This window comes from Lampetra planeri, chromosome 12, assembly GCF_965212315.1.
Source record: "Lampetra planeri chromosome 12, kcLamPlan1.2.h2, whole genome shotgun sequence".
In the NCBI taxonomy this organism is placed as follows: Eukaryota; Metazoa; Chordata; class Hyperoartia; order Petromyzontiformes; family Petromyzontidae; genus Lampetra; species Lampetra planeri.
Genome location: NC_136118.1, coordinates 8,973,510 through 8,997,364, shown reverse-complemented (window position 1 = coordinate 8,997,364; position 23,855 = coordinate 8,973,510). Strand labels below are relative to the sequence as shown.

General features: G+C 45.5%; 2 protein-coding genes across 5 annotated transcripts in view; one reads left to right on the top strand and one right to left on the bottom strand.

Moving 5' to 3' along the window:
* The first annotated feature begins 5,978 nt into the window (after positions 1–5,978).
* Positions 5,979–23,855, top strand: part of PCGF1 (polycomb group ring finger 1) — a 30,501-nt gene continuing 12,624 nt past the window's right edge. For both annotated transcript variants that reach the window (XM_078599430.1, XM_078599429.1), the window contains exons 1-5: positions 5,979–6,127; positions 7,639–7,744; positions 8,550–8,702; positions 21,658–21,723; positions 22,352–22,460. In XM_078599430.1, the coding sequence (XP_078455556.1) occupies positions 5,984–6,127; positions 7,639–7,744; positions 8,550–8,702; positions 21,658–21,723; positions 22,352–22,460 (578 nt within the window). In that variant the 5' untranslated portion in view covers positions 5,979–5,983. The remainder of the gene's footprint in view (positions 6,128–7,638; positions 7,745–8,549; positions 8,703–21,657; positions 21,724–22,351; positions 22,461–23,855) is intronic.
* LOC144721628 (myogenesis-regulating glycosidase-like) lies at positions 9,939–20,876 on the bottom strand. Of its 3 annotated transcripts, XM_078599420.1 has the most exons (6): positions 20,570–20,876; positions 17,963–18,169; positions 16,891–17,015; positions 13,483–14,147; positions 11,472–12,441; positions 9,939–10,600 (listed from the first exon to the last, which is right to left on the bottom strand). In XM_078599420.1, exons 1-5 carry the CDS (start codon positions 20,729–20,731, stop codon positions 11,489–11,491), a joined length of 2,112 nt encoding a protein of 703 aa, XP_078455546.1. In that variant the 5' UTR covers positions 20,732–20,876; the 3' UTR covers positions 9,939–10,600; positions 11,472–11,488. The 3 variants fall into 3 exon arrangements, with proteins under 3 accessions (XP_078455546.1, XP_078455545.1, XP_078455547.1); XM_078599419.1 differs by having other exon boundaries at positions 9,939–12,441; XM_078599421.1 differs by lacking the exon at positions 17,963–18,169 and having other exon boundaries at positions 9,939–12,441.

Here is a 23,855-nt window from a genome sequence, read left to right as displayed (position 1 = left end):
GAACAGGTCTGTCTGAAGAACAGGTCTGTCTTAAGACAGACCTGTTCTTCACCTGATGACGGCTGCTTGCGTCGTGAGAATTATTTTATTATGTTTTATTTTTATTATTTTATTCATTCTACGTGACTTTACCGAAAGAACCAAGAAGATAAATCCCTGCAGTCACGAAAGCTTTAAATCGAAAGTTACAATACATTTTAGAATCACCCCTTTCGCAGTCGCCTTCTGACGCACGTGGCGGCGATGTCGCGTTGGCGCAGGCACCACGTGCGAGCTCCGCGGACAGCTACGCGGCAGGGGGCGTCTCGTTGCATTTGGTAGCGCGCACGCGCGCAGCCACTTTTGCATTTACCCATTCGGACTCAGAGGCCACGCTGTGTGATGGCTTGCGCTCGGGCTCAGTCAACCTTCACGGCTATTAAAGAAACGGTTCGGCGATGCTGTTGCGTTGGCAGTGGTGCACAAGATAAATTAACGAACGGAAAAAAATAACTCGGCTCATTTGTCAATAACACTGGATTTAAAAGTCTAATTTATTTTTGGCGACGTTTCGGGTAATGGCCCTTTTCCAAACTAACAAAAACAGAGGCTAGAGAGAGTGCAGAATAAGAGATGGAGATTACACTTAACACCATGGTTGAACGATGACAATTTTTTAATGTTATGACCGGTGTTTAAATAGGCATGTGAATTGTAAATACAGTACAGTACTTTAAAACAATTAATGAATATCATTAATAATATACCTCTATGTTGAAAACGATATACATTTCATGAATATGGGGACACTATAGCCATTTACTTATTTAGGGAACATGATAATACATTTACAATGGCAATTGTGTATGGTAATTATATTGTTGATGCCAATAGGGCAAAAAATCACATTGCTATGAATATAGAGATAATATTTTCATTAACAGGGAGACCATTATATTGAAAATTACATTTCTTTAACTGTGAGGGCATGCCCATTTACATCAGCCAGGAATCATTTACACTTACACAATTGCATTATCAAGAATAAGTTTGATGGTCTAAGAATCCCCATGGGCGACACAGCATGAGCTTTCATCCAGCAGTGGATTGGCAACGGTCTGTACTAAAACCACAACATGTTTATTGGTATTGTACACCACGGCAGAACTGTGTAGTATACTCGCTGGCTCTGCGTTTATTACGTGTTGAAGATGTTTGCTCATTCGGCTCAACAGTCGTTAACATAAGTAATATACCTGCTTTAAAACGTATCCTCGTGACTATAATATCTAAATTTACATGTCTTTGTTATTTTTTTTAAATGCACGCTGTAGGAGGCAGCGAAAGTGAAAGATACAGACCTGTTTTTGTATTGATATTGGTTTGGAAAAAAATACATATAAATGCATTTATGTTGAGTTTAATATTAAAGCAACAATAACTAACTGAAATCAAACCCTTAAGAAGTGTCAAAAATATATATCAAACTTTGCATGGGACAACAAGTTGTTTAATATCCATTGCTATGGAACCTCGCGCAGTGAATCATATATACACGTAGATCATTGGGGGCATAAAAACGGAGCAATTCAGAGGCCAGGAAACCAACCATGTGAGACAGCGGGATTTTGTGAAGATATTTATTTTATGTCCTGAGTTTATTTTCTCATCATCGGTCCGATCGATTTTTCGTACTGCTTTAACAGCACTTGAATTCCCGACGCAGAAGATCTCCGGCTTCGATCTTTCGCCAAGATTATGGGCAACAACCCTAATCCGTTATTCGCACAAACCGTGGCAGCAGCAGATGCAGATACTTGATGATGATCCACAAATGGAAAATGGAAAACTTTCCGGTCAGTGTACAACGACTCGGGTCACCACCCACAGAACGGACGATGGAACATACAACGATGCAATGCCCGATTCACAAATACGCAGCAGGTATCAACACAGCGATACAACACCACTCCGCTACGCCTGATACAATCATCTGGCTCAACGTCCTCAACGTAAAATTATAGCTGTTGCTCTGCATCAACGTCAGCCATGTAAAGAAGAAGCGTTTGATACGAGCCAAATTCGAATAAAAAAGTATATAATATGAACACGACTGAAATAAAAAATATATATACCTCATTAAATAATAATCACACTTAAGACAGGAGAATTATGTTTGATGTTTTTAATACCTTGATGCAGGGCTCTGCGCTAGAAGGAGGAGAAATGTTAAATATCAGTGATTTTATACTTTTCAAAAATAGATTATACAGGAATATTGTAATGTCATAAATATCTGATTGGGTTACCAACTACTCTCACTCCAAGAGTATAACTTTTTCTGGCAAAAAAATGAATAGAGTGAATGTTATTCAATAAAAATGCAACAAATAGGATGAATACCACTTTTTCTTCCATATATGCTTCTGAAATGTATCCTGCTGACGACCAGGATAAGATGTCAACGTCCTGAATGATGTGTTTGTTTAAATACAGTACAGTAAATTTGAGTTAAATAATTCAGGGTGCAATGAATGGCAAGAGGAATATTTCATTTGTATGAATGTAATTATTCCTTCCATTCCTAATTAAAACCCCATTTGTACTTTATATAATGTTTTCTGACAGGCCACACAGTGATGAGACTCAAGATTATTTTAAACCAGTCCAGTTTTATTCTTCAATTTTTTTTCCATTAAAACACGAGTCCAACATTTGTTTACAGTAAATGGACACATTTTTTTTGTTCAATATTATGTGTTTAACATGTTAAACCAAACCCTCGTCGATTGTGGAACGCTACACTGCTGTGTTAGCAACGATATTCCTGCTTCAGTAAACTCAAGATTTAACTTTTCACGATTTTCTGGGTCGCGAGTAAGACTGCAGTAGGCACGCGACTAGTAGCCAAAGTAATATTGAGATGTGTACACCTGGATGTGGTGTTGTAGGTTCGGAAGTATTTTCTGTGTCCCTGACCCACTATGTTTAATGTACACGATGATCCATGTATAGGCACACCACTGATTTCGAATGGCCTTCTTTCTGACTTTCTTCTCAACGGATGATTGAATGCTGTGAACGCAATGGCTCTGCGTCTCGCAGATGAGTTTAAAAGACTACATGAGTGTGTAGAGAACGGTGAGAGACGTGTACTGCATGATGTTTGAAATAAAATGTTTTCTATACAATTTCTCAAAATTATCGGTCTTTATATGTGCTCTGAAGATGGGGCCATTGCCCAAAATGTCGCATATTGTAAATATTTTTTTTTATTTTCAAATGATGTGTTATTGACAAATCTGTTTAGTTTGGGAAATACATATATTTAAAAAAATGCGATTCGCGTTGGCAGGTGTGCACAAGAGCAAATAATAAAAAAGAACCGAACGTATCCGAAAAAAAACACAATAAAAGTAACACATAACAGTGATAGAGTATTGTATATTTCACATGGAATCGTCAGCCCCAGTCTTATGTAGAACCCTATGCTCACTCTAAATGAGTGGACAATATGCCTCCCACTCATATCTGCCTCTCCCCTTAAAGAAACAACATATTTTTTTAACACATCCCATCAGCCACACGATCTTCTGGGATTGATTTTATTTCAGCAGCAATCGCTGGACGGTTTTCACAATCATTCTCATCAACAGTGTTTGGCTTGTCCAAACTGCTGGGTATTATAGACAAGGCCCTCTATTAGATATTGGTCTGAGTTTGACGCAAATAATTCACAACCAGACGATCGTGTAACTGATGGGATATGTAAAAAAATTAACCCGTAAAAACAAAGTTTTTCACTATAAATCCTTTATATGCGTGGCGGCTAGAGTCCTCTCGTCCTCTGGCTTGAGATGGCTGCCACCTATGGGTCAGATGATTGCTTGCCACCATTAAGCAATTGGTAATTACATATACATTTTTTCCCCTAAAAAGTGTAACATTTTGGAAACTTTTTTTTCACGAAAATTAATTGTCACGCACAACGAGTCTGTGTGCAAAATGTGAGCTCGATTGGATCACGGGAAGTTGGTAAAAAAAACGACTGAAATATTTGCACGGTCGTAAGCGCGCAAGCAAGCAAGTGAACTTAATATAAAGGATTTAAAAAGCTGACATGTTTTTACGTGGAGAGACAAATATGGATGGGTAGGCGTCGAACTAGCACCCATATCTAATAAGAGGGGTGTTGCAGTGACGAGATGTTAACTACCTCGCCTGATATACAGGAGGTCGTGGGTTCGAGACCGACTCTGACGCCTGTTGTATATTTGGAGTGTGCGTGTCTCTCTCCCCGTGGGCGTGTGGATTTTTCTCGGGGTCCTCCGGTTTTTCCCTCCACATTTAGAATCATCATGCGTTTAGATTATTTGGCTGCTATCAATTTCCACAATGATAAGCCACTTCGTTTCGCTATCAATTCTGGACAGGTCGCTGCTAAAAAGAGCTACAGAGCTCAGTGAGCTTTACCTAGTAACAAAAAGCAAAAAGTATTCTCTGCTTATTTATTTTATTACTTATACCCTCCACAAACACGCTAATGGGTATATGATGCTACTGCATTTGCAGTGGTGCACAATCACAGCAGAAACTCAACACGTTCGTCGTGTGAGCAGCCTTCTGTAACCAGAATCCCCCAAACCCATTCCCAATGAGTTTTACCTGTGCCAAAATAAAACCCAAACCGTAAACCTTTGCGCTATAAGGGCCATTGCCTCAAACGTCGCCCATTATATATGGACATCTGTGATACCCATTAGCGTGCTTGTAGAGAATATAAGTGATAAAACAAGTAAATAAAGATGCCCATTTCTATTGGACAGCTATAAAAAAAAGAAAGATGTCCATATGTAATGGACAGATGTGAACAAGATGTTTATAGCTCATCGGATTCCTCCAGCATGAATAGATATTCTGATTTCCTTTTACGACCACACTACAAATTGACATGTTCTGTTTCCGTGACAAACCTTACTAATTTTGCTGTGTCGGGTGGTGGCGGGTTTAAAGACACATTTACGCGATCTAACCCACACACACACAAAACTACATTGTGGCTGATATTGGTCGCGTTAAAGTTATTTAAAAATATATATACAGTACATGTAAATAAATTCACGAACGGAGGTGCTATTTTCTCTTTTCTCTCCGAAACGTCGTGGGTTTTTTGCTTTTATAATTTCCAATTTATTATTATGTTATTATCTTCTATCTACGTGACTTGACCGAAAGAACCAAAAATATGATATTTTCAAGTCAACAACGGTGCTTGCTTGCTGCTCCGCGTGTGCGTGTCCTCGTGTCGTTCTAGCACAGCTGGTGTCAGGGGGGGGGGGTGTTAGGGGGGGTGTGTGGGGTTGGGGGTGTGTTTTGGGGTATGGGGGGTGTGTGGGGGGTTCGTGGGGTGGGGGGAGGTTCGTGGGGTGGGGGGGGGTAGGGGGTGCGTGAGGTGGGGGGGTGCGCAAGGTGGGGGTGGTGTGCGGGGGTGGGGGGGTCTGTGGGGTGTGTGTGGGGTGGGGGTGGTGTGGGGGGTGCGTGGGGTGGGGGTGGTGTGTGTGGGGGGGGTTTGTGGGGGGTGCGTGGGGTGGGGGTGGTGTGGGGGGTGTTTGGGGTGGGGGGGTTCGTGGGGTGGGGGGGTGTGTGGGGTTGGGGGTGTGTGTTGGGGTGTGGGGGGTGTGTGGGGGGTTCGTGGGGTGGGGGGGGGTGCGTGGGGTGGGGGGGTTCGTGGGGTGGGGGGGGTGCGTGGGGTGGGGGGTGCGTGAGGTGGGGGGGTAGCGCAAGGTGGGGGTGGTGTGCGGGGGTGGGGGGGTCTGTGGGGGGTGTGTGGGGTGGGGGTGGTGTGTGTGGGGGGGGTTTGTGGGGGGTGCGTGGGGTGGGGGTGGTGTGCGGGGGTGGGGGGGTCTGTGGGGGGTGTGTGGGGTGGGGGTGGTGTGTGTGGGGGGGGTTTGTGGGGGGTGCGTGGGGTGGGGGGTGCCCTTACGGCGCCGATCCGCGCTGGGAAATGCAATGGGCGATGGCGGCGGGGGTCCTGCGCCGCGCCGCCGCACGGACGCGGACAATGGCGTCCGACACTCCGCTGGCCAACGCCATGAGGCTCCGCAACCAGCTGCAGAGCGTCTACAAGCTCGACCCGCTGCGCAACGAGGTGAGGGGCTCGGCCTGGGCTTCAGGGGGGGTGTTTCGAGCCGCGTGCGACGACGGCGGCTCGCGATCACCGACGCTGCGCGGGCCGCGGCGGAGTCCGGGCGTCGCCCGAAGGTTGGGGGAGAGAAATCGCCTAGGCCGCGAGTCGGGCCCCCCTCGCTTGCCTGAGTGGGCTGCCCGCGGAAGGTTGCTGCGACCCGGCAGGGTACAGAGGGCCGGGTAGCGGTGTGGGTGGGAGGGGGGGGAGTTTGAGGGAGAGGAGGACTGAGTGGCGAACGCGTGGTGGGGGAGTGTTTGTTGTTGTTGTTGTTGTGTGCGTCTCTGTTAATAGAATGTGTAAGAAGTGTGACTGCGTGCAGGGTCAGTGCGTGTGTGTGTCTGTGTGTGCAGTGGGGAGCGGTGGCGCAGCGGTTAGCGCCACGCTGCGCTACGAACCCGGCGACCCGGGTTCGATTCCCGCTCACGGCTAATACCGGTGACGATTATTTGAACCGGTCCTGGGCCTCCCCTAGATCGACTCAGCCTAAAATTTGTTTGTTATTATTTGAAGCAAATTTATTTATTTCTATCTCCGTGACTTTACCGAAAGAACCAAATAATGAGTGTCCTGGTAAGGTGTGTAAACATCGCCACTGGGGAGACAAAGGCGGTCGGGCGTGGTGTTGGCCACCCACCTCCTCGTGTACCGTGCCGGCCTTCACAGGTGCTACTGGCTAACAGCACTTGCCCCTACAGTCTGTTAGGCTATACGGGGGGTCTTTGTCTTTGTACAGTGCATGCCATCATGAATAACTGATGTGTGCCGAATGTTGTGTATTGTGTGGCGTATTAGCGGTACGATGTACTACTGTACGTGTATAAGCGTATCCAATTCGGTGTTTGTGTGTGCTTGTGTTGCGTATTTGTGTGTGCAGTAGTCATGCATGTTACATGTGTGTGGGGAGCGGTGGCGTAGTGGTTAGCGCGCTGCGTTACGAACCCGGCGACCCGAGTTCGATTCCCGCTTACGGCCAACATCGGTGACGATGTTCTGAACGGGTTCTGGCCCTCCCCTAGATCGACTCAGCCTCAAGTGAGTACATGGTGCGGTGTGTAAACATCGCTGCTAGGGAGACAAATGCGGCCGGGTGTGATTGCTGGCCACCCACCTCCCCCCCCATCGTGCGCCGTGTTAGCCTTTAAAGCTGCTCGCTAACAACATAGTTCCATACCTGCCTTTGTAAAACATCAGCGGCGAGTGGCATCTGAATCTGTCTTGGGACTCCTAAGACACTGACATTTTTGTACATACTAGGTGGTATGTGGAGGGAAACAAAGGCGGCCAGGTATGTTTCTGACTACACCATCTCAATGTGTGCAGTGCGGTCAGTGGAAGTTTTCCCTAACAGCACTTGCCACTGCGGTCTTCAAAGCTAACCAAGGGGGGTCAATGTCGCGTCTCAGTGTGCGTTCATGCTGCGCCGATATGTTGATCGATGTTGGTCGTGAATTTTGGCTTTGTCTCCCCTACAGGAGGAGGTGAACGTGAAAATTAAGGAGCTGAACGAACACATCGTGTGTATACTCTGCGCCGGGTACTTTGTGGATGCCACCACCATAACAGAATGTCTGCACACGTGTGAGTTAAAGAGATCACTTAACCTTACACCACACTTGCATGGGTTTGTAATAAGAAGCTGGAGACGTTACTCCGCTTTTACAAGGACACTTTACACATATTTGAGAGAATATGTTAAAACCCGTCTAAATTCTGTCTCTATCCTCCAGTCTCAATGCAGATTATGATATTCCCACATGCAAAAGCAGGTGCTCACTGGAACTTTAAAGTTTGTTTTCATTGCTTCAAAACTGCCAGACAAGGAGGGCACAACACAGCGTATGTGGTCTTCATCAGGAGTTCTGCGGTAAACCTAGATTAGCGATGATGGCTAGTGGTCAAAACTAACAAAGGAGTGGCAGCTAAAGAGGGATACATGTTCTGAGAATGTCCGAGGAGGAATTGGAGTGATTAAATTGGCTCGTGCAAGAAACCCTGAGAGGTAGAAACAGCATGGGGAGGCCTTCATCCAGCATAGCTCATGGCTGATCATGGGCATGTATGCCGATTGTGAGTGGGATACATTTTAAAATTGGATAGAACTTTCGATTTAGACTGTAGATTATTTTAAACCCTTTTATTAATTCAAATAAACAGCAAGTCTGGGAACATAAAAAAACGACGTGAAAACCGATTGTGCTTTTTGTAGAAGACAGGTGAGTGTGCGAGCAGTGCTTGATTGTACTTCATATAAAGAGGTGAAAACCAAGTTAACTACAATGTATTGTAAAATAGAAGAACTGGCATTTCAGCTGTGTTTCCACCAACATACATAGATGTGAGTGTAATTCGTTTGCCATTGTTTTTTTTGTGTTTGCTGAGGTAGTCTGCAAGAGCTGCATTGTGAAATATCTGCAGACAAGCAAGCACTGCCCCATGTGCAACATCAAGATCCACGAGACACAGCCCCTTCTTAACCTCAAGCTGGACCGGGTGATGCAGGAGATCGTGTACAAGCTGGTACCCGGCCTGCAGCACGGTGAGCTGCTGTGGCATTTCTTTTGACAAGATGTTTTCGCTCGTGCTGGGTTTTTTTGGTTTTGCTCTCTTTGTTTAATTTGTGTTCCAGTTGTGCATCTGGCCAAATCGCTCAGAATGGGCCTGATCTTGTCAGATCACGGATCCTAGATAGTGCTTGGAAGGGTGACCACCCTGCATACAATAGGTATTGTAGGCCGCTTCAGGGCTGTGTTGTCAGCTGGGGGCAGTGCAGACACATCCACTGTATACTGTGCAGTGCTCCAATGTCTCTGCTCCCCTGCCTTGACCAACACTCACTGACCAATCGGGTGAATTATTGCCAATTAAGCCCCATCACCTGCATGGTAGGTGGCCTTCTTCTGTGAAGCATGTAAGCTTATGAAACTATCTTAATACTGTGAAGAGGGGACTACTGCCACTTTGATGATATGAACCTCTGATTTTTTGGCAAGTTATTGTGGGTGTAACGAGGCATCGATTTGTTGATCAATATTGATTCTTAAGCTCACGGAGCTTGTATTGAATCACTCGTGGAGGGATACATTTTTTAAAGTATGTGTTCTATGTAATGGGATCATGTGACCCTTCTAGGCACTCTAGGCCACTATGTTCACTAATATGTATATTAACAAAAAATCGATATGTTCATTGAATCATGTATGTAAACCCATACAATTTAGATGACAAATTATCATTAGTTTGCTTGTTTATCCATAAAATTCTCCCTGAGTCTCAAGACTCTTTCAAGAGGGTCCTGCCAGGTATTCGATGTTGCTACGTCTCATCCCAATTGCGTAATTTGCAGATACATTTGTTTTTCAGCATTTGATTGTTTGGCCACTATCAGTTGCATTAAAAAAACATTTTGCTATGAGAGGAAACCGGAGAACTCAAAATAAACCGATACAGAACAGTGGGAGAACATACAAACTCGGCACAGAAAGGTACCCAAGTCAGAAATTGAACCATGGCCCTTCTTGCTTTAGGGCACAAGTGCTAGGACTGCACCACCCAAATGGCATTAAATAGGTGAAGTATACAAATGTCATGGAATAGGTGGTGTGTTGATGATAAAACTTTCATACATACATCAATAGACGTACTTATCTCGATCTAGTTTGTTTATGGTAGAGGCAACTGAGGTGTTTGCAACATCCAAAGCTAATTGCTGTCATCATATCATGTAGACATTTAAGTCCATGCATTAAAATACATTGCAGAAATAATCACATGATTAGTTTGGTACTCATTTATTTGACAAAACTTGGCACTTGACAAAACCAATATACCATCAAACCCAAAAGTAAGTTGACTTAAGTTTTTTTATGATTCTTGGATTAGATTAAGTTTGGATTGGATGTTTTCAGCATCCATCCAGTTTTGAGATGTGCATGTAGGTTGCAGGCATTTGTTGTGCTTGGTTGATGAAGAAAAAAAGTAGCTTTACAATGTACATACACTGGACATGAATACCACATTTGTCCCCCTGGTGATTCAAGAAACATTTTCTAACAGTGTACAGTGATGCCTCGGTTCACGAACGCTTCTGTTCACGAACAACTCGGTTCACGAACAGAAAAGTTCATAAAAATCTGCTCCGGTTCACGAACTCCGCTTCGGTTCACGAACAACTCGGTTCACGAACAGAAAAGTTCATAAAAATCTGCTCCGGTTCACGAACTCCGCTTCGGTTCACGAACAACTCGGTTCACGAACAGAAAAGTTCATAAAAATCTGCTCCGGTTCACGAACTCCGCTTCGGTTCACGAACAACTCGGTTCACGAACAGAAAAGTTCATAAAAATCTGCTCCGGTTCACGAACTCCGCTTCGGTTCACGAACAGGAGCCGCGGCCATTGTAATGCTAATTCCAGGCTGTCACATGGTCGTGACTTCCTGTAGGAAGATCGTGGAGAGAAGCAGAGACACAGAAAGAAGTACTGTGAGTACTGTGAAGACACTTTCAGTGACTTTTTGCTTTTTGGTGTGCTTTTTAGCACATACAGTACTGTACTGTACTACTGTACTGTACAATACTGTACTTACTCTATTGTACAGTTCACCCGTTTGAGTGCTTACTGAAGTCATCTCATGCAAGGTTAGTGTTCTCTCTTTATACATTACTATACTGTACAGTACTAATGTGTATTGTAATTTGTTTCATATTTTTGTGCTTCAAAAACCAAAAAAAAAGGTCAGAACGGATTAACCGGATTTACATTGAACCCTATGGGAAAATGTGCCTCGGTTCACGACCAATTCGGTTCGCGACCAGAGTCAGTTCACGAATTAAGTTCGTGAACCGAGGTATCACTGTAGTGCATTATAGCGTCTCTAGTGGCTGCAGAGGTCATGCGAGCGTATTATATAACATGCTGAAATGCAAAATATTAGATTCTCACGCACGATACGATGAATGCATGGTAAGCTGAAGAATCATTGTTGCATCATTACACCCCTGCTATGCAGTAGGCATGTAACGATGCGCTCACTCATCGATGAACACCAAATAGGTTTGATTCATATATGTTGTCATTGGTTTATATGTGACCTCTGCAGCCTTTACAGGTGCTACATTTGTAAAAAGTGCCTCATGAGTTCAAGTCATTATTATTCACCACAGTTTTAAAATAGAGTGAAATGACGACCCCAAATCGTGATAAATTATCAAATAACGAGGGTGGGCAAACCGTTACATACCAAGCACACAAAAAAGAGGCATGCTCGCGTGCGATTTACATGATGAAAAAATAAGAATAGGCTTTACCCTCTCTACCACTGTGACTACACCCTGGTAAACCAAGGGATCTTGTCGATGGGGACGGGATAGTCGAGCAACCAGCCGCCGCCGGCCACGCGCTCGCCGGTCATCTCGTCGCGCCACGTCAGCCCCGGCCCCGGCACGTAGACGTTGCGCTTCAAGGCGCCCTTGCGCACGACGGGAGCCACCAGCACGCGGTCTCCGATCAGAAACTCGTCGTCGCTGGTGAGCGCCTCGTGGCCGCGTGGCTCCAGCCACCAGATGGGCCGGATGACCGGCGATCCCGTGCGCACGGCCTCGTGCGCGAAGTGCACGATGTGGTCCGACACGATGGTCTCGTGCAGCGCGGCGTAATGGCGCGAGATTCCCACCACGTCGTGCGTGGAGTTACCGGCGTACTGCCAGGGAGAGATGGAGAACTGCATGACCGGCATGAAGGCGGTGACTTCGAGCCAGCGGATGTACAGTTCCTCTTCGGGCCGGAAGTCAGTGCCGTGGAAGCCGCCCTCGTAGGCGTTGCCGCCGATCATGTCCGGCAGGATGAACGGGTAGCCAAGCACGCTGAAGGTGAGGGCCGTGGGCACGAGCGTGAGCAGCCCCTTGCTGTAGCCCCAGTTGGAGTCCTTGTCCATCATGCGGTAGAAGACGGGCAGGTGCTGGCCTTGCCATCCGGCACGCAGCTCGACCTGGCCTCCGAAGCGTGCCGCCGTCTCGGCGTACAGCTTAGTGTAAATGCCGGGGTTCACCATTGGCGCGCGCGTCACGAAGCGCGGAGGGAGGTAGTTGATCTCGCCCGCGTCGAACTTGAAGGAGTCGATGCCGTAGGTGGTGCGGACGTGCTCCAGCTTGGCGACGTACCAGGAGCGCGCCAGCGGGTTGGTCATGTCGACGGTCGCACCTATTCCGTTCCACCACCTGATCAGGCCCGGCACGTGGTTTTTTTCGGCCTTGATGAAGTAGCCTCTGTCTGCCCCTTCTACACGCGCAAACGAGAACGCACGGTATTTGCGAGCGTGCAGATCCAGAATTGATCATTGTGCATGCCAACTCCTGCCTGTGTGGGAGTTGTTAGTTATATATCAAGGGCATTTATGCAAGTCAATGGGAGTATGTCAAATCCAGGTGAACGACTGATTATTATCATTCATAGTAAAGCATATGGTCCGCTGTTTTGGAGCATCATTGGTATTATAGTCAATAAATAATCCTACATCCGTCTCTCCACAAAAATAAAATGTGGAAAAAAGTATTACTTGTAAAAATGAAAAGAAACCTTTAATAATTTTCCTGCAATATGTAAAACCATAGATTTGTTTAAATATGTTCTGTTATCTTGTTCCCTCAATACTAAAAACAGTCACAGAAAACCAGTCGTCTTCCTCACCGGCAAATCTGTGTTAACATCACACGATATAAAAAAAATCAACAACAAATCTGATGGAATCTACAAGATGCCTTTAACATTCACACATACACAATCTAATTCACGTCTTTGTTTTTGAGCACTCGTTGCATTTTACAGAGGGGCGCAATTTTAGCCAGGTGTGTCCGGGTTGGTGACCTGCAACATGTTTTTGCACACGGCACACCACATCCAGTATACCTTCCGCTATGGCTGCGAATACTAGTCAGGCGCCTACTCCAATCCAGGAGCTACACGGTGGCGAGATGTTAACTACCTCGCCTGGTATACAGGAGGTTTTGGGTTCGATCCCAACCCTGGTGCCTGTATATTTGGAGTTTGCACGTTCTCCCTGTGGCCGCATGGATTTTCTACCGGGTCCTCCGTTTTTTTTCCCACATTTAAAAACATGTGTTTTAGAGTATTTTGCTGCTTTACATTTCCACATTTTAAGCCACTTCATCGAGTTATCATTTGTGGCCGGGTCACTTCTGGAAAAGAGCTACATAACTCAGTGGGCCTTACCTTGTAAAATAAAAAATTGTCGTAGTAAATAGTTATCAGTGACCCAAAGTGCATTTCCGTGTGGACGTAAGCCCCCGGTTACACCGTCACCTTTAAAACTGGGCGAGTCCGTGTTGATGAAGGGCGTGACCCATGTGGTGACGCGGAAGCCCATCGCCTTGAGCTCACGCACCATCCCCGCTGCGTCCGGGAATTTGTCGGGGTCGAAGGTGAAGTCTCCGTAGTGCGTCTCGTAGCCGTCGTCGATCTCCAGCTGGCTGTTGCTGAAGTTGTTGGCGAGGATCTCGCGCGCGTAGCCGAGCACGCTGCTCTGGTTGATGCCCACCTTGTAGCGCGCCCACGTCGACCAGACAGGCTGCCGGATCATCCGCTCGTCGGGCACGTCCGTGGGCCTCCCCAGCCGCTCGGAGACCACGTGGGCGTGCGTGCTCACGATGTCCGGCCCCGAGCACGTGGCGTAGCGTAGGCTGGCCGGCGGCACGGTCCCCGCGCCCGCCGCGGGGTATGGGTAAGGGGCGTTGCGGTAGGAGCCCTTGAGACAGATGCGGCCGTCGCCGTCGCCGTTGATGCTGGCGTGGAGTGGGCTGGCGGCGTCCCCCCATAGCGCCGCGCCCGCCGAGGAGAGCCAGTAGCGCTCGAGCAGAGAACCGTACTGCTGCTCATCCGAGAACATGTCGCCCGACAGGTAGAAGGACATGGTCTTGTTCCACGAGTTGATGGGCCACCTCTGCGAGTACATCTCCGCAGCACCGTACCTGGATGGGAGAGAAGAAAGCTGCTGTTTGTTAACGGGTCATCCACTGTGGATTCATCATCACATCAGCTGTAAATTTTACTGTTCACTTTTTTTTTTGCCTACTACTTTTGGTAATTAATTACGTTATTTTTGTGGATATATGGAAATGTGGCTGGACCGGGAGAGCTGGAGACAGCTTGAGGATACTCGACTGGGCTTATAAATAGCATTTAGATATTTCCGCGTATATACGGGTATATATATATACAGTAGTTCCTTGGTTAACAGTGACATCGATTAACGGTTATTTGGTGAACGTTTTGCCTCCCATAGGACTCCGTGGTTTCGACGAATGTAAACATTTGGAGAAACAGTATGTTTATGTTATGCACGCGGCGCCAATTTCGACCTATCCGAGCACTCGTAAGTGGGCTGAGCATGCCATGGCCAATCAGCGACGCCCATTTATGAGTGTTGAGACCCCGACAAGCTTTGTTTACATGATGTTTTCTGTTTTGGCAGTGGAAACAGCTCTCTTGCAGACTCCGTGCTTTCTCCTTTTTTTCCAACTTATAAGTAAATTCGATTAACAGTTATTTCGGTTAACAGTAGTTTTCGTGGAAGGGATTAAAAACACTAACCGAGGGACGACTGAAAACACTTTGTGTGTGTGTCTACTCTGATCGCTAGAGTTGGGACCACAAATGCTACTACTCAGACTACCGGCACTACCACTGGAACCACCCTCACTGCCGAGACTGTGTGCTCCACGTGGTTTTTCCTGTCAGGACTGAGTTTTATTTTTTCAAATTGAAGATGCTATCCAAATGTACCAAGACGTTAACGTGAGACACGCCCATCCAAGAATCGTGATTCCTGCAGTAACCAACCAGGGTGGAATGGTAGGAATCGAATACGATTCTTGTAGGAATCGCCCAACTCTATTGACAGTCGTCATTTATATTGGCATTCAACACCAGAGCAGAACATGGGCAGCTCGTAAACATCGCCGTGAGTGGTTTCAAATTTCCCTTTCATTTATTTAGGTGTTCTCATATATTTTTTATAATTATAGAGAAACACAAGGACATAGAGCCCCTTGCTGCCAGCTGTCTGGTGGCAAGATTAAAAACAAGCGTTGGCAGCGCTTGTTTGCGAAACAGTAAAAGTGAATTGCGCTTGCAAGAGATGTTTGTGATTTTAATATTGCTGATAAAAGCAAAGAAACCTTCACCTCACAGCTATCGAATTAAATTTGTTAATATCGACATAAACGTTAACTTGAAATTTTCTTGACCAATTTTGCGAACATTTCTGCGTGCAAACCCGAATGAAACAGTTGGTAGTGCACGAGCATTGGTGTAGAACCAAAATAATAAAGAAGAGCAATTTTTTTTATTCTGTAAAAAAACTCAATATTTCAAGCACTTTTCGATTTAAAGCTTTCGTGACTGCAGGGATTCATCTTCTTGGTTCTTTCGGTAAAGTCACGTAGAAAGAAGTAATAAAATAATAAAAATAAAACATAATAAAATAATTCTCACGACGTTTCGGCCACAACGCAAGCAGCCGTCCTCAGGTGAAGAACAGGTCTGTCGGGAAGACAGCGTCTGAATGTTTTCTTTCGACAGACCTGTTCTTCACCTGAGGACGGCTGCTTGCGTTGTGGCCGAAACGTCGTGAGAATTATTTTATGATGTTTTATTTTTATTATTTTATTACTTCCCTTCTACGTGACTTTACCGAAAGAACCAAGAAGATTTCAAGCACTGCGAAGCACGTGATGCATACGAGATGGCGGTCCCTAATAAGTCCCGAAGCAGTCCTTAAAGAGCCGCATGCGACTCAGGAGCCGCACGCTGCCGACCTCGTTGGCGTAGAAGTAGAGACTGAACGTGCTTTGCCACCGTCTTCGTTGGTGCTGATTCACGGCCGTCACAATGTACGCAAGGGAAAATGTATAATTTGGTTCAGTATATTGGACCAAATCGCCCGGATTGTGTCCAATCTCAGAAGATAAACATTAAAAATATTGTTTTATTTTACCAGGTTAGGTCCACTGAGCGATATAGCTCTTTTTCAGAAGCGACCTGGCCACAAATGATAGCTCAAAGAAGTGGCTTATCATCACTTATAATGGCCAAATACTCAAACACATGCTGATTCTAAATGTGGAGGGTAAAACCAGAGCACCCAGAGAAAAATCCACGCAACCATGGAGAGAGACATGCAAACTCCAAATATACAAGCATCGGGGTCGGAATCGAACCCACGACTTCCTGTATACCAGGCGAGGTAGTAAACACCTCGCCACCATAGCGCCCTAAACTAAGTAGGGTGTAGCCTGAACAGTGCCTGCATTGGTGGTCACCATGCAAAATTGAAACAGCTGTTGACGGCTGCTGCTGCGGGGCTATGTTGTCAGCAGAGGGCAGTGTAGCAAAATGCACTATTGTGCAGTACTATGCTCCAAAGCCTGTGCTCCGTTCCTCCACCAATCAGCACTGATCAGCGTGTTGAGGTACAGTCAATTAACCCCCATGACCCGCAACGGGTGTGGGGAGGCCCTCATCCAGCAGTGGATTGGCAGAAGGGCTGTGCGTGTACGTGTGTGTCCCGTTAGCTTTGCACGTACATTTCTCACTGAGGGATGTCACATGGTCTCCCTTTGCAATCATTGCAATCTATGTTTTTAGTCATGCTTGTGTTTTCACGGTGGTGCATTCTTATCGCATGGCACTATGAACACGTGGCATCCTTACCAGTGTGCGTTGGCCATGCTGAAGCAGTCAAAGGGCTCAAAGTCCTCGCCGGTCGTCTCCCAGTGGAACTCGTGGCAGGAGATGTTTGATGTGGTCGAGTGGTTCACACTTATTCCTAGTTTCACCTGTCCGTCAAACACATGTAATTATAAACTACCCTTTGGCATATTTATTATCGGTGTTGTGTAAAAAATAGTTTTTTAAACATAATGATACTCAAGTGAATTATAATGCAACTTTTTATTTTCTATCCAGAAAGCATCAATGGGTGACAACTTCTTCATATTTTTTAGAAAGGTCCACACAGATCCGTGAATATGCTCACTTGCTGTACCGTAAAAAAAATTGGGCCACCTAATTAAGCAATCCATGCCTCCAAAGGACTTGAGTGGAGGTGAGCTCGTCTCAAATATCATTACATTTCAGCTCAAATAAACTGTACGTGATCCAAGTTACGCATGACTGGTCGCCTGCTTTCTAATTGCTTTAACTTAGTTGAACTTCTGATTTGGTCCATTTGCACACGTTTATTGTTTTTGGCATTGTGTCACGAGATAAATTATCCATTCAGATTTCTCGCAAAGCAGTGCAACCCTTTAAGTTAAGAGACCTTTCCACAGAAGAAAATATTACAGAGCTACCTTCGAGATTCCTTCCAGTGATCTCTGGGGAACACGTTTGGGGTGGCCTCAAACTCAAGTTTTTTTTATATAAGTTACAAGCGTATACTTGATTATAATTGCGCATGTTATTATCTTCATAGCCTTTTTAGAGCATTCCAGTTTGCAGCACGACGCATCTGTATATATATTAGATGGGAGGAGGCGACCTGTGTGAAATAGGGTCCTGTAAAACAAATCAATGTATTTGTTACACGCAAAAGTCCTGTGTAGCAAGTTACCCAGCTAGTTTGCAAGGTAGATCCGTGGTGCATCAGCACAGAACAAGAACAACACTGTCGTCGGAGTGATGCGTCGTACAGTGGAACAGGCAACGACGGAGCAAGAACGCGTCAGAAGAGGTGCAGGAAAAAAATCCCAGCGGGTGCCTAAGCAAGCAGATGCCCCCTTGCCTTAGCCTGCGGGCCGATCCACTCCCAGCAGGCAACTTTGCCGGCACCAGGTGCCGCGCTGCAGGCCGTAGGGAGGACCTGGTCCCAGGCGGCGCCCCGCGGCACGCCCAGGCTCCCCGACAGAACTACGTTGCCCTCAAGGTTTCGCAGCAGCAAGAAGCCGTTGGTCTGCAGCTCCAGCTCGGTCGTGTTCACCAGCTGAACGTTCTGCTCGAGACACAGGTGTCATGAATCTACTCAACTACTTGGTTCTTTCGGTAAAGTCACGTAGAATGGAAATAATAAAATAATAAAAATAAAACATTTCATAATTCTCACAACGTTTCGGCCACAACGCAAGCAGCCTTCCTCAGGTGGAGAACAGGTCTGTCGAGAAGACAGACAGAGTGTTCTCCACCTGAGGACGGCTGCTTGCGTTGTGGCCGAAACGTCGTGAGAATTATTTTATTATGTTTTATTTTTATTATTTCCATTCTACGTGACTTTACCGAAAGAACCAAGTAGATGAATCCCTGCAGTCACGAAAGCTTTAAATCGAAATTTACTACTTTTTAATTTTAACTGGGAAGGCCCACTGAGATATGTAGCTCTTTTTCAGCGGCGACCTGACCACAAATGATAGCTCAACGAAGTGGCTTATGTGGAAATTTATAGTAGCCAAATACTCTAAAACACATGTTCCTGAATGTGGAGGGAAAACCGGAGGACCTGGAGAAAAATCCACATGACCACGGGCAGAGAAACACCGCAAACTCCAAATATACAGGCGTCAGGGTCGGGATCGAACCCACGACCTCGTGTATACCAGGCGAGGTAGCTAACATCTCGCAAAGCGCGACCCCCCTTTTCAGCATCGTCATCATCACGCCTCATCGATCTACTGCTTGCTGAATGAGATTGGTGATTCGGTAATTGGAAAATGTAAATCTAATTAACCTAAAAGCTCATATACGCTTGTACCCGTTGTTAGCCACGATCTCTCCACTGATGGATGAAGGCTATATCGTCAAGTTGTCACCATCTCTCACGTTCCTGTGGTACAACAATCCACCTAACACCTGCACACAATTTCGATTTAAAGCTTTCGTGACTGCAGGGATTCATCTTCTTGGTTCTTTCGGTAAAGTCACGTAGAAGGGAAGTAATAAAAAAATATATATAATGTTTATTATTATTATTTTATTACTTCCCTTCTACGTGACTTCACCGAAAGAACCAAGAAGATGAATACCTGCACACAAGCTGATATTGTCGCTCCATCTCTGCAGTGGATGTCTTCTCGGACATGTTCCTTTCTTTGGCTGCCACCTAGTCGTTAGTCTCGACCACCGGACATCGTGTCTTCTTGCAATGTGTGCTTCCCAAACCACTTTCCAGTCAATTGATTGTGTTATTTGTGAAATGTTATCTGATCTTATGTTTGTCTGCTTGTCTCTGTTTCTTTGTGTGCTTTTTAGCATGTGTTAATATCTTTGTCAATGTCCATGTGTTTCTATTGCATATGTCATAGCAGGTGATGTAATGATAATAGTGCACTTTATTTGTTCAGGAAGATTTGCCGAGTCTTGGAACTCTTTTTGAGGATGGTTCTGCATTGGGATGTTTGGCCAGTCCTGTTAATGAGTTTTTGGCATGGAGGATGAAACTGGGATGGCTGGAGAAAACATGCTTATGAGGGGTTAATACTCTAAAGTCGCTTTCAAATGGATTAACTTTAATGCACCACTGCCATCTCCTGGCCACATCTCAGCCCCAGATCAAGTGAATTTCAATACACAATGCACTTTTCAATGCATTTTAGATTTATACAGCATCTACATGTAACCGCTTCTCCAGATGCTTCACAATAAACAAAACAAACATGTAATCTATATTTACATGAACATTCATAAATGCACTAACCCACGCACTCACACTCGCTCCATCAGAAGTGTGGTTCACCCGGCTGCATTGATTTATTCCGAAACTACATTCAAATATTTTTTTTATATGTGCATTCTTCAAAGATTGACATTTTTAAAAATTTACTTTATTCCTGGAGCATACATTTAATTTACCCATTCATTCGCAGCCGCAGGACTCGCGTGCGTGGAAACAGAAGTTTTTAACAGCATATTTTTTGGGTCTTTCGGTAAAGCCACGTAGATAGAACAAATCGTACAAATAATAACAATAACACGACGTTTCGATCGCAACACAAGCAATCGTCATCCGGTGAAAAATATAGCGGGAGAGCTGCTGATTTTGTTATTATTTTTATTATTTGTTCTATCTACGTGGCTTTACCGAAAGACCCAAAGAATGTGAATTCCTGCAGTCACGAAAGCTTTAAGTCAAGATCTTTTTAACAGCAGTTGACATGATGGACCACAAACTCACATTATCATGCATTCCAATATCCAACCCGTTAGTTTGAAAAATCCATGCATAATTTATGATAACCAATATCATGAGTACCAACGTGGATACAACACTATTACAAGTCTTCCTAATCAAAGCCTAACAATATTCAGAGTAGAGTCTAACAGTGACATTGCAATAAGTCACGATTAAGCAAACAATTAGAATCTGAACACAGAAGCGTGGTGACTGTTCTGCTTTGCGTACCTCGTCTGCGGTTTCCTTTTTAGCGCTTGGATCGAAGGCAATGAAATACCACAAGAGCACAGCGATGACGACCACGACCGTCACGTTCATGATGACAGCGAGCACGTTCATAGCTCGTGAAGACTTTTTGGAGCCCATGTTCATTTTTAAAGGCGACACCATCTCCCGGCTGAAGTCTGCTGTCCCGGAAAGATGACTGCCAAACACTCGTTTACCATAACTGCCACAAACTCGGAAGGGGCGGGAAAAACAACAACCCGTGCCAGGTCCTACTTACACATTAACAAACCAACAGCAATTCGTGAAATCTTAATGGCCCACTCTGAAGCAGATATGACGAACAAAAAGAGGTTGGGTGTTCCAAAGGTAGAGTTTGCGTCACCGTCATTTGTGGCTGACCAGCCGGCGTAACCGTTTGGTTGTGATTGTTTTCACTTGAAATGGATTCGTCCCGCCTCTCGGCTATTTGGTCTTCGTGAGGCTGACTCGCAGTAGTAGCAGTAGTAGTCGGTGTGTGTTTGGCTCTGTAAATATTTGCATTGTATTCTGGGGGGGGGGGGGGGTGGGTCAACAATATGGAATATTAAACACTCCTGAAGAATTGTGGGAGGGAGGGATTGCATTTTAGAATGAGTTGCACTTATTAATTGCATTTTTCCATCTAAAATTTTTTCCATGATTATATTCCATTTCTGCTATTGATGTCACGTCATGAGTTGAAGGAATCTCCATTTGGAACTGTTGCGGCAAGCACGGCACTATTCTGCGTCAGAGAACAGCCCTGAAAGTCGTCATTGGAGAGCTACTTCTGAAGTCACTTCAGTATTATCCACACAAGGGGCACACCCCTTTATATGCTATTACAAGTTTACACTTTTTGAGAAGAGCGTGGTGTTTGAAACGACATTGTGCTCTTGACCACAAGCTGGCTACCAGGTCACCCATCATCAATGACCTGTGCTGAGAGATCATTTTGGCAAACACCCCTCGGTGGCAGCTGCCCTCCAGCTGTGGACATGTGTTGATGATTCGCAGCGTTCGTTTAACATTGACGCCCCCCCCCTCCCCCTCTCTTTGTGTACTCACAGATGAAGAACGCCGCATCAGGGAATTTTATCAGTCGAGGGGACTTGACCGGGTCGTTCAGGCTGAAGGTGGGTGAGCAGATGCCCGTGTGCTGTGTATATGGCTTCAAGCGAAAATACAAACGATTCCATGCGCAGAACTTGTTTAATACTATGGCACTCGTTCACCTTATCAGTGTCATTAAGTGCTTGGCACGATCGTCGCCATTGTATAAAGGATGTTAATGTACTTTCAAGATGCAAACAGCAATATTTACAAATGTATTGTTAAATAATGTCCATATTATATTCTACATGAATTAATGTAACTCATTGGCAGTGGCGAACAAGCACAATTACTTAAAACAAAAACATGTAAGTGGTAATGTTGCAGGCAAAGGCCCCTCTTCATTGAATATAAATATAGAGACCAGAGAAGAGCGAGTTCATAAGAGTTGGAGACTGACTGCACTGAACATCATTGGGGGCCTGGTGGACATTTGTTTAAAACATGTTTTTAAAAAAAATCAGTTTTAAATTGCTACAAACACCAGGGTGGGGGGGGGGGGCAGCCAGGGGGCAGAAAACAGCAGCAACAATTCAAAACTTGGGATATCTGGGTCTGCATCAAATTGTTGCAAACTGCGATGCGGCGAAACAGCCGGGCTTACGGCGATCGACGCACGTGACGTTTGTGCTATCGGCGTCGCGCCTGCAGAGAGCACGGCTGCGGAGCAGACGTCCCTGCAGAGTCTCCCCTTCGACCTCTCCAAGGCGCACTACTACTGCTACGACGAGCTGGTGCGGCTGTGCCTGGAGAGACACAGGTGAGCGGCACACGCCCGGGCACCTCGCGACACGCTCGCTCGCGTCCCCCACCATGTGCGCGCGACTCAACTCGTCGCAGAGTTGAGTCGATCAGAAGGGCAGGATAGCGAGCGTAGAGATGGATTTTCGGTTTAGGGTTGTAACGAGGGCTGGGATAATTCGTCGATTAAGTGAATTAATCGATAAAACATTGTAATCGACTTGTGGTCGATTTACTCAGGACTCTTTAATACTCTTTACTATTTTTTGTTTTACCAGGTAAGGTCTACTGAGCTATGTAGCTTTTTTCAGAAGCGACCTGGCCACAAATGATAGCTCAACGAAGTGGCTTGTCATGTTGAAATTTATAGCAGCCAAATAATCTAAACGTGTGTTTCTAAATGTGGAGGGATATAAACGGAGTTCCTGGAGAAAAATCCAACATGACAACGGGGAGAGAGACACCGCAAACTCAAAATATATAGGTGTCAGGGTCGGGATCGAACCCGCGCATAATGTATACCAGGCGAGATAGTTAACATCTCACCACCGTGGCACCCCAATAACGGGGGCCACCACTCCTACATCCAGCTTACTCGAAGACAGGAATCCCTTTGAAGCTGCACCCCCAGCGCGACGCAGCTGACGATGTCACCAAGTTCCGCCCATCGCCTCCCTTCCAGTCTCACGCGCGGGATCACGGGCGATGCTTTTTTTCCCCAGCTATTTTCTTTGTGTCTGATTTGTCATCAAGCTGATAATTGGTACTGTAATAAATTACTTAAAGTGTGAAATAGCTGTGCCAAAAAGGACAGGATTGTAAGCGCTGATGGATAGTCGGCCCGGTATGTAACGATGTGCAGATTCATAAATTGTCGTTGATTTTGTGCTCACGATACATGCGTCCAATGGCGATGTGTGTGAGAAACGATTGGTTCTCATTTGTATATGTTGTATGTAATAGGTTAGCTATTCTTAAAATAGAATAATAACCCCAAATTGTCACGGTACATCAAATTGCGAGGAGCGCGAGTAGATAAGATGCCTAATAGAAAAACAATACTTAATTTGCGGCCATCCTAATTCCACTGCTGGATGAAGTCCTTCACGCCCTGGGGGTTGTTTGACCATACTTCACCACGCTAGTCAGTGCGGGTTGGTAAAGGGAGAGGTGCACAGGGGATCGGTTCAGATATGACTTGCCGCTGATGTTATCTATGGCCAGGAATTGAACTCTGGCCGTCGGGTGTATAGTGCATTGTGCATATCACTTCACCACGTAGATAACTCTTATTTATGACCGGGTAAAAGCCCATTGAGACTATAAGTGTATCTTTAAGGGGGACCTAGGTTTAAATAGGTACAGCAAAACAGCATAGAGCATGTGAATCGGGATTGGGTATAGACAGGAGTTT

Excerpts from the sequence above, each read along its gene's own strand:
- LOC144721628 (XM_078599419.1), bottom strand. The coding sequence starts at position 20,731 with ATGGTGTCGCCTTTAAAAATGAACATGGGCTCCAAAAAGTCTTCACGA. Across the intron at positions 18,170-20,569 it reads AAAAGGAAACCGCAGACGAG|AACGTTCAGCTGGTGAACAC; the intron begins GTACGCAAAGCA and ends TGTCTCGAGCAG. Across the intron at positions 12,442-13,482 it reads GGACTCGCCCAGTTTTAAAG|AAGGGGCAGACAGAGGCTAC; the intron begins GTGACGGTGTAA and ends TTGCGCGTGTAG.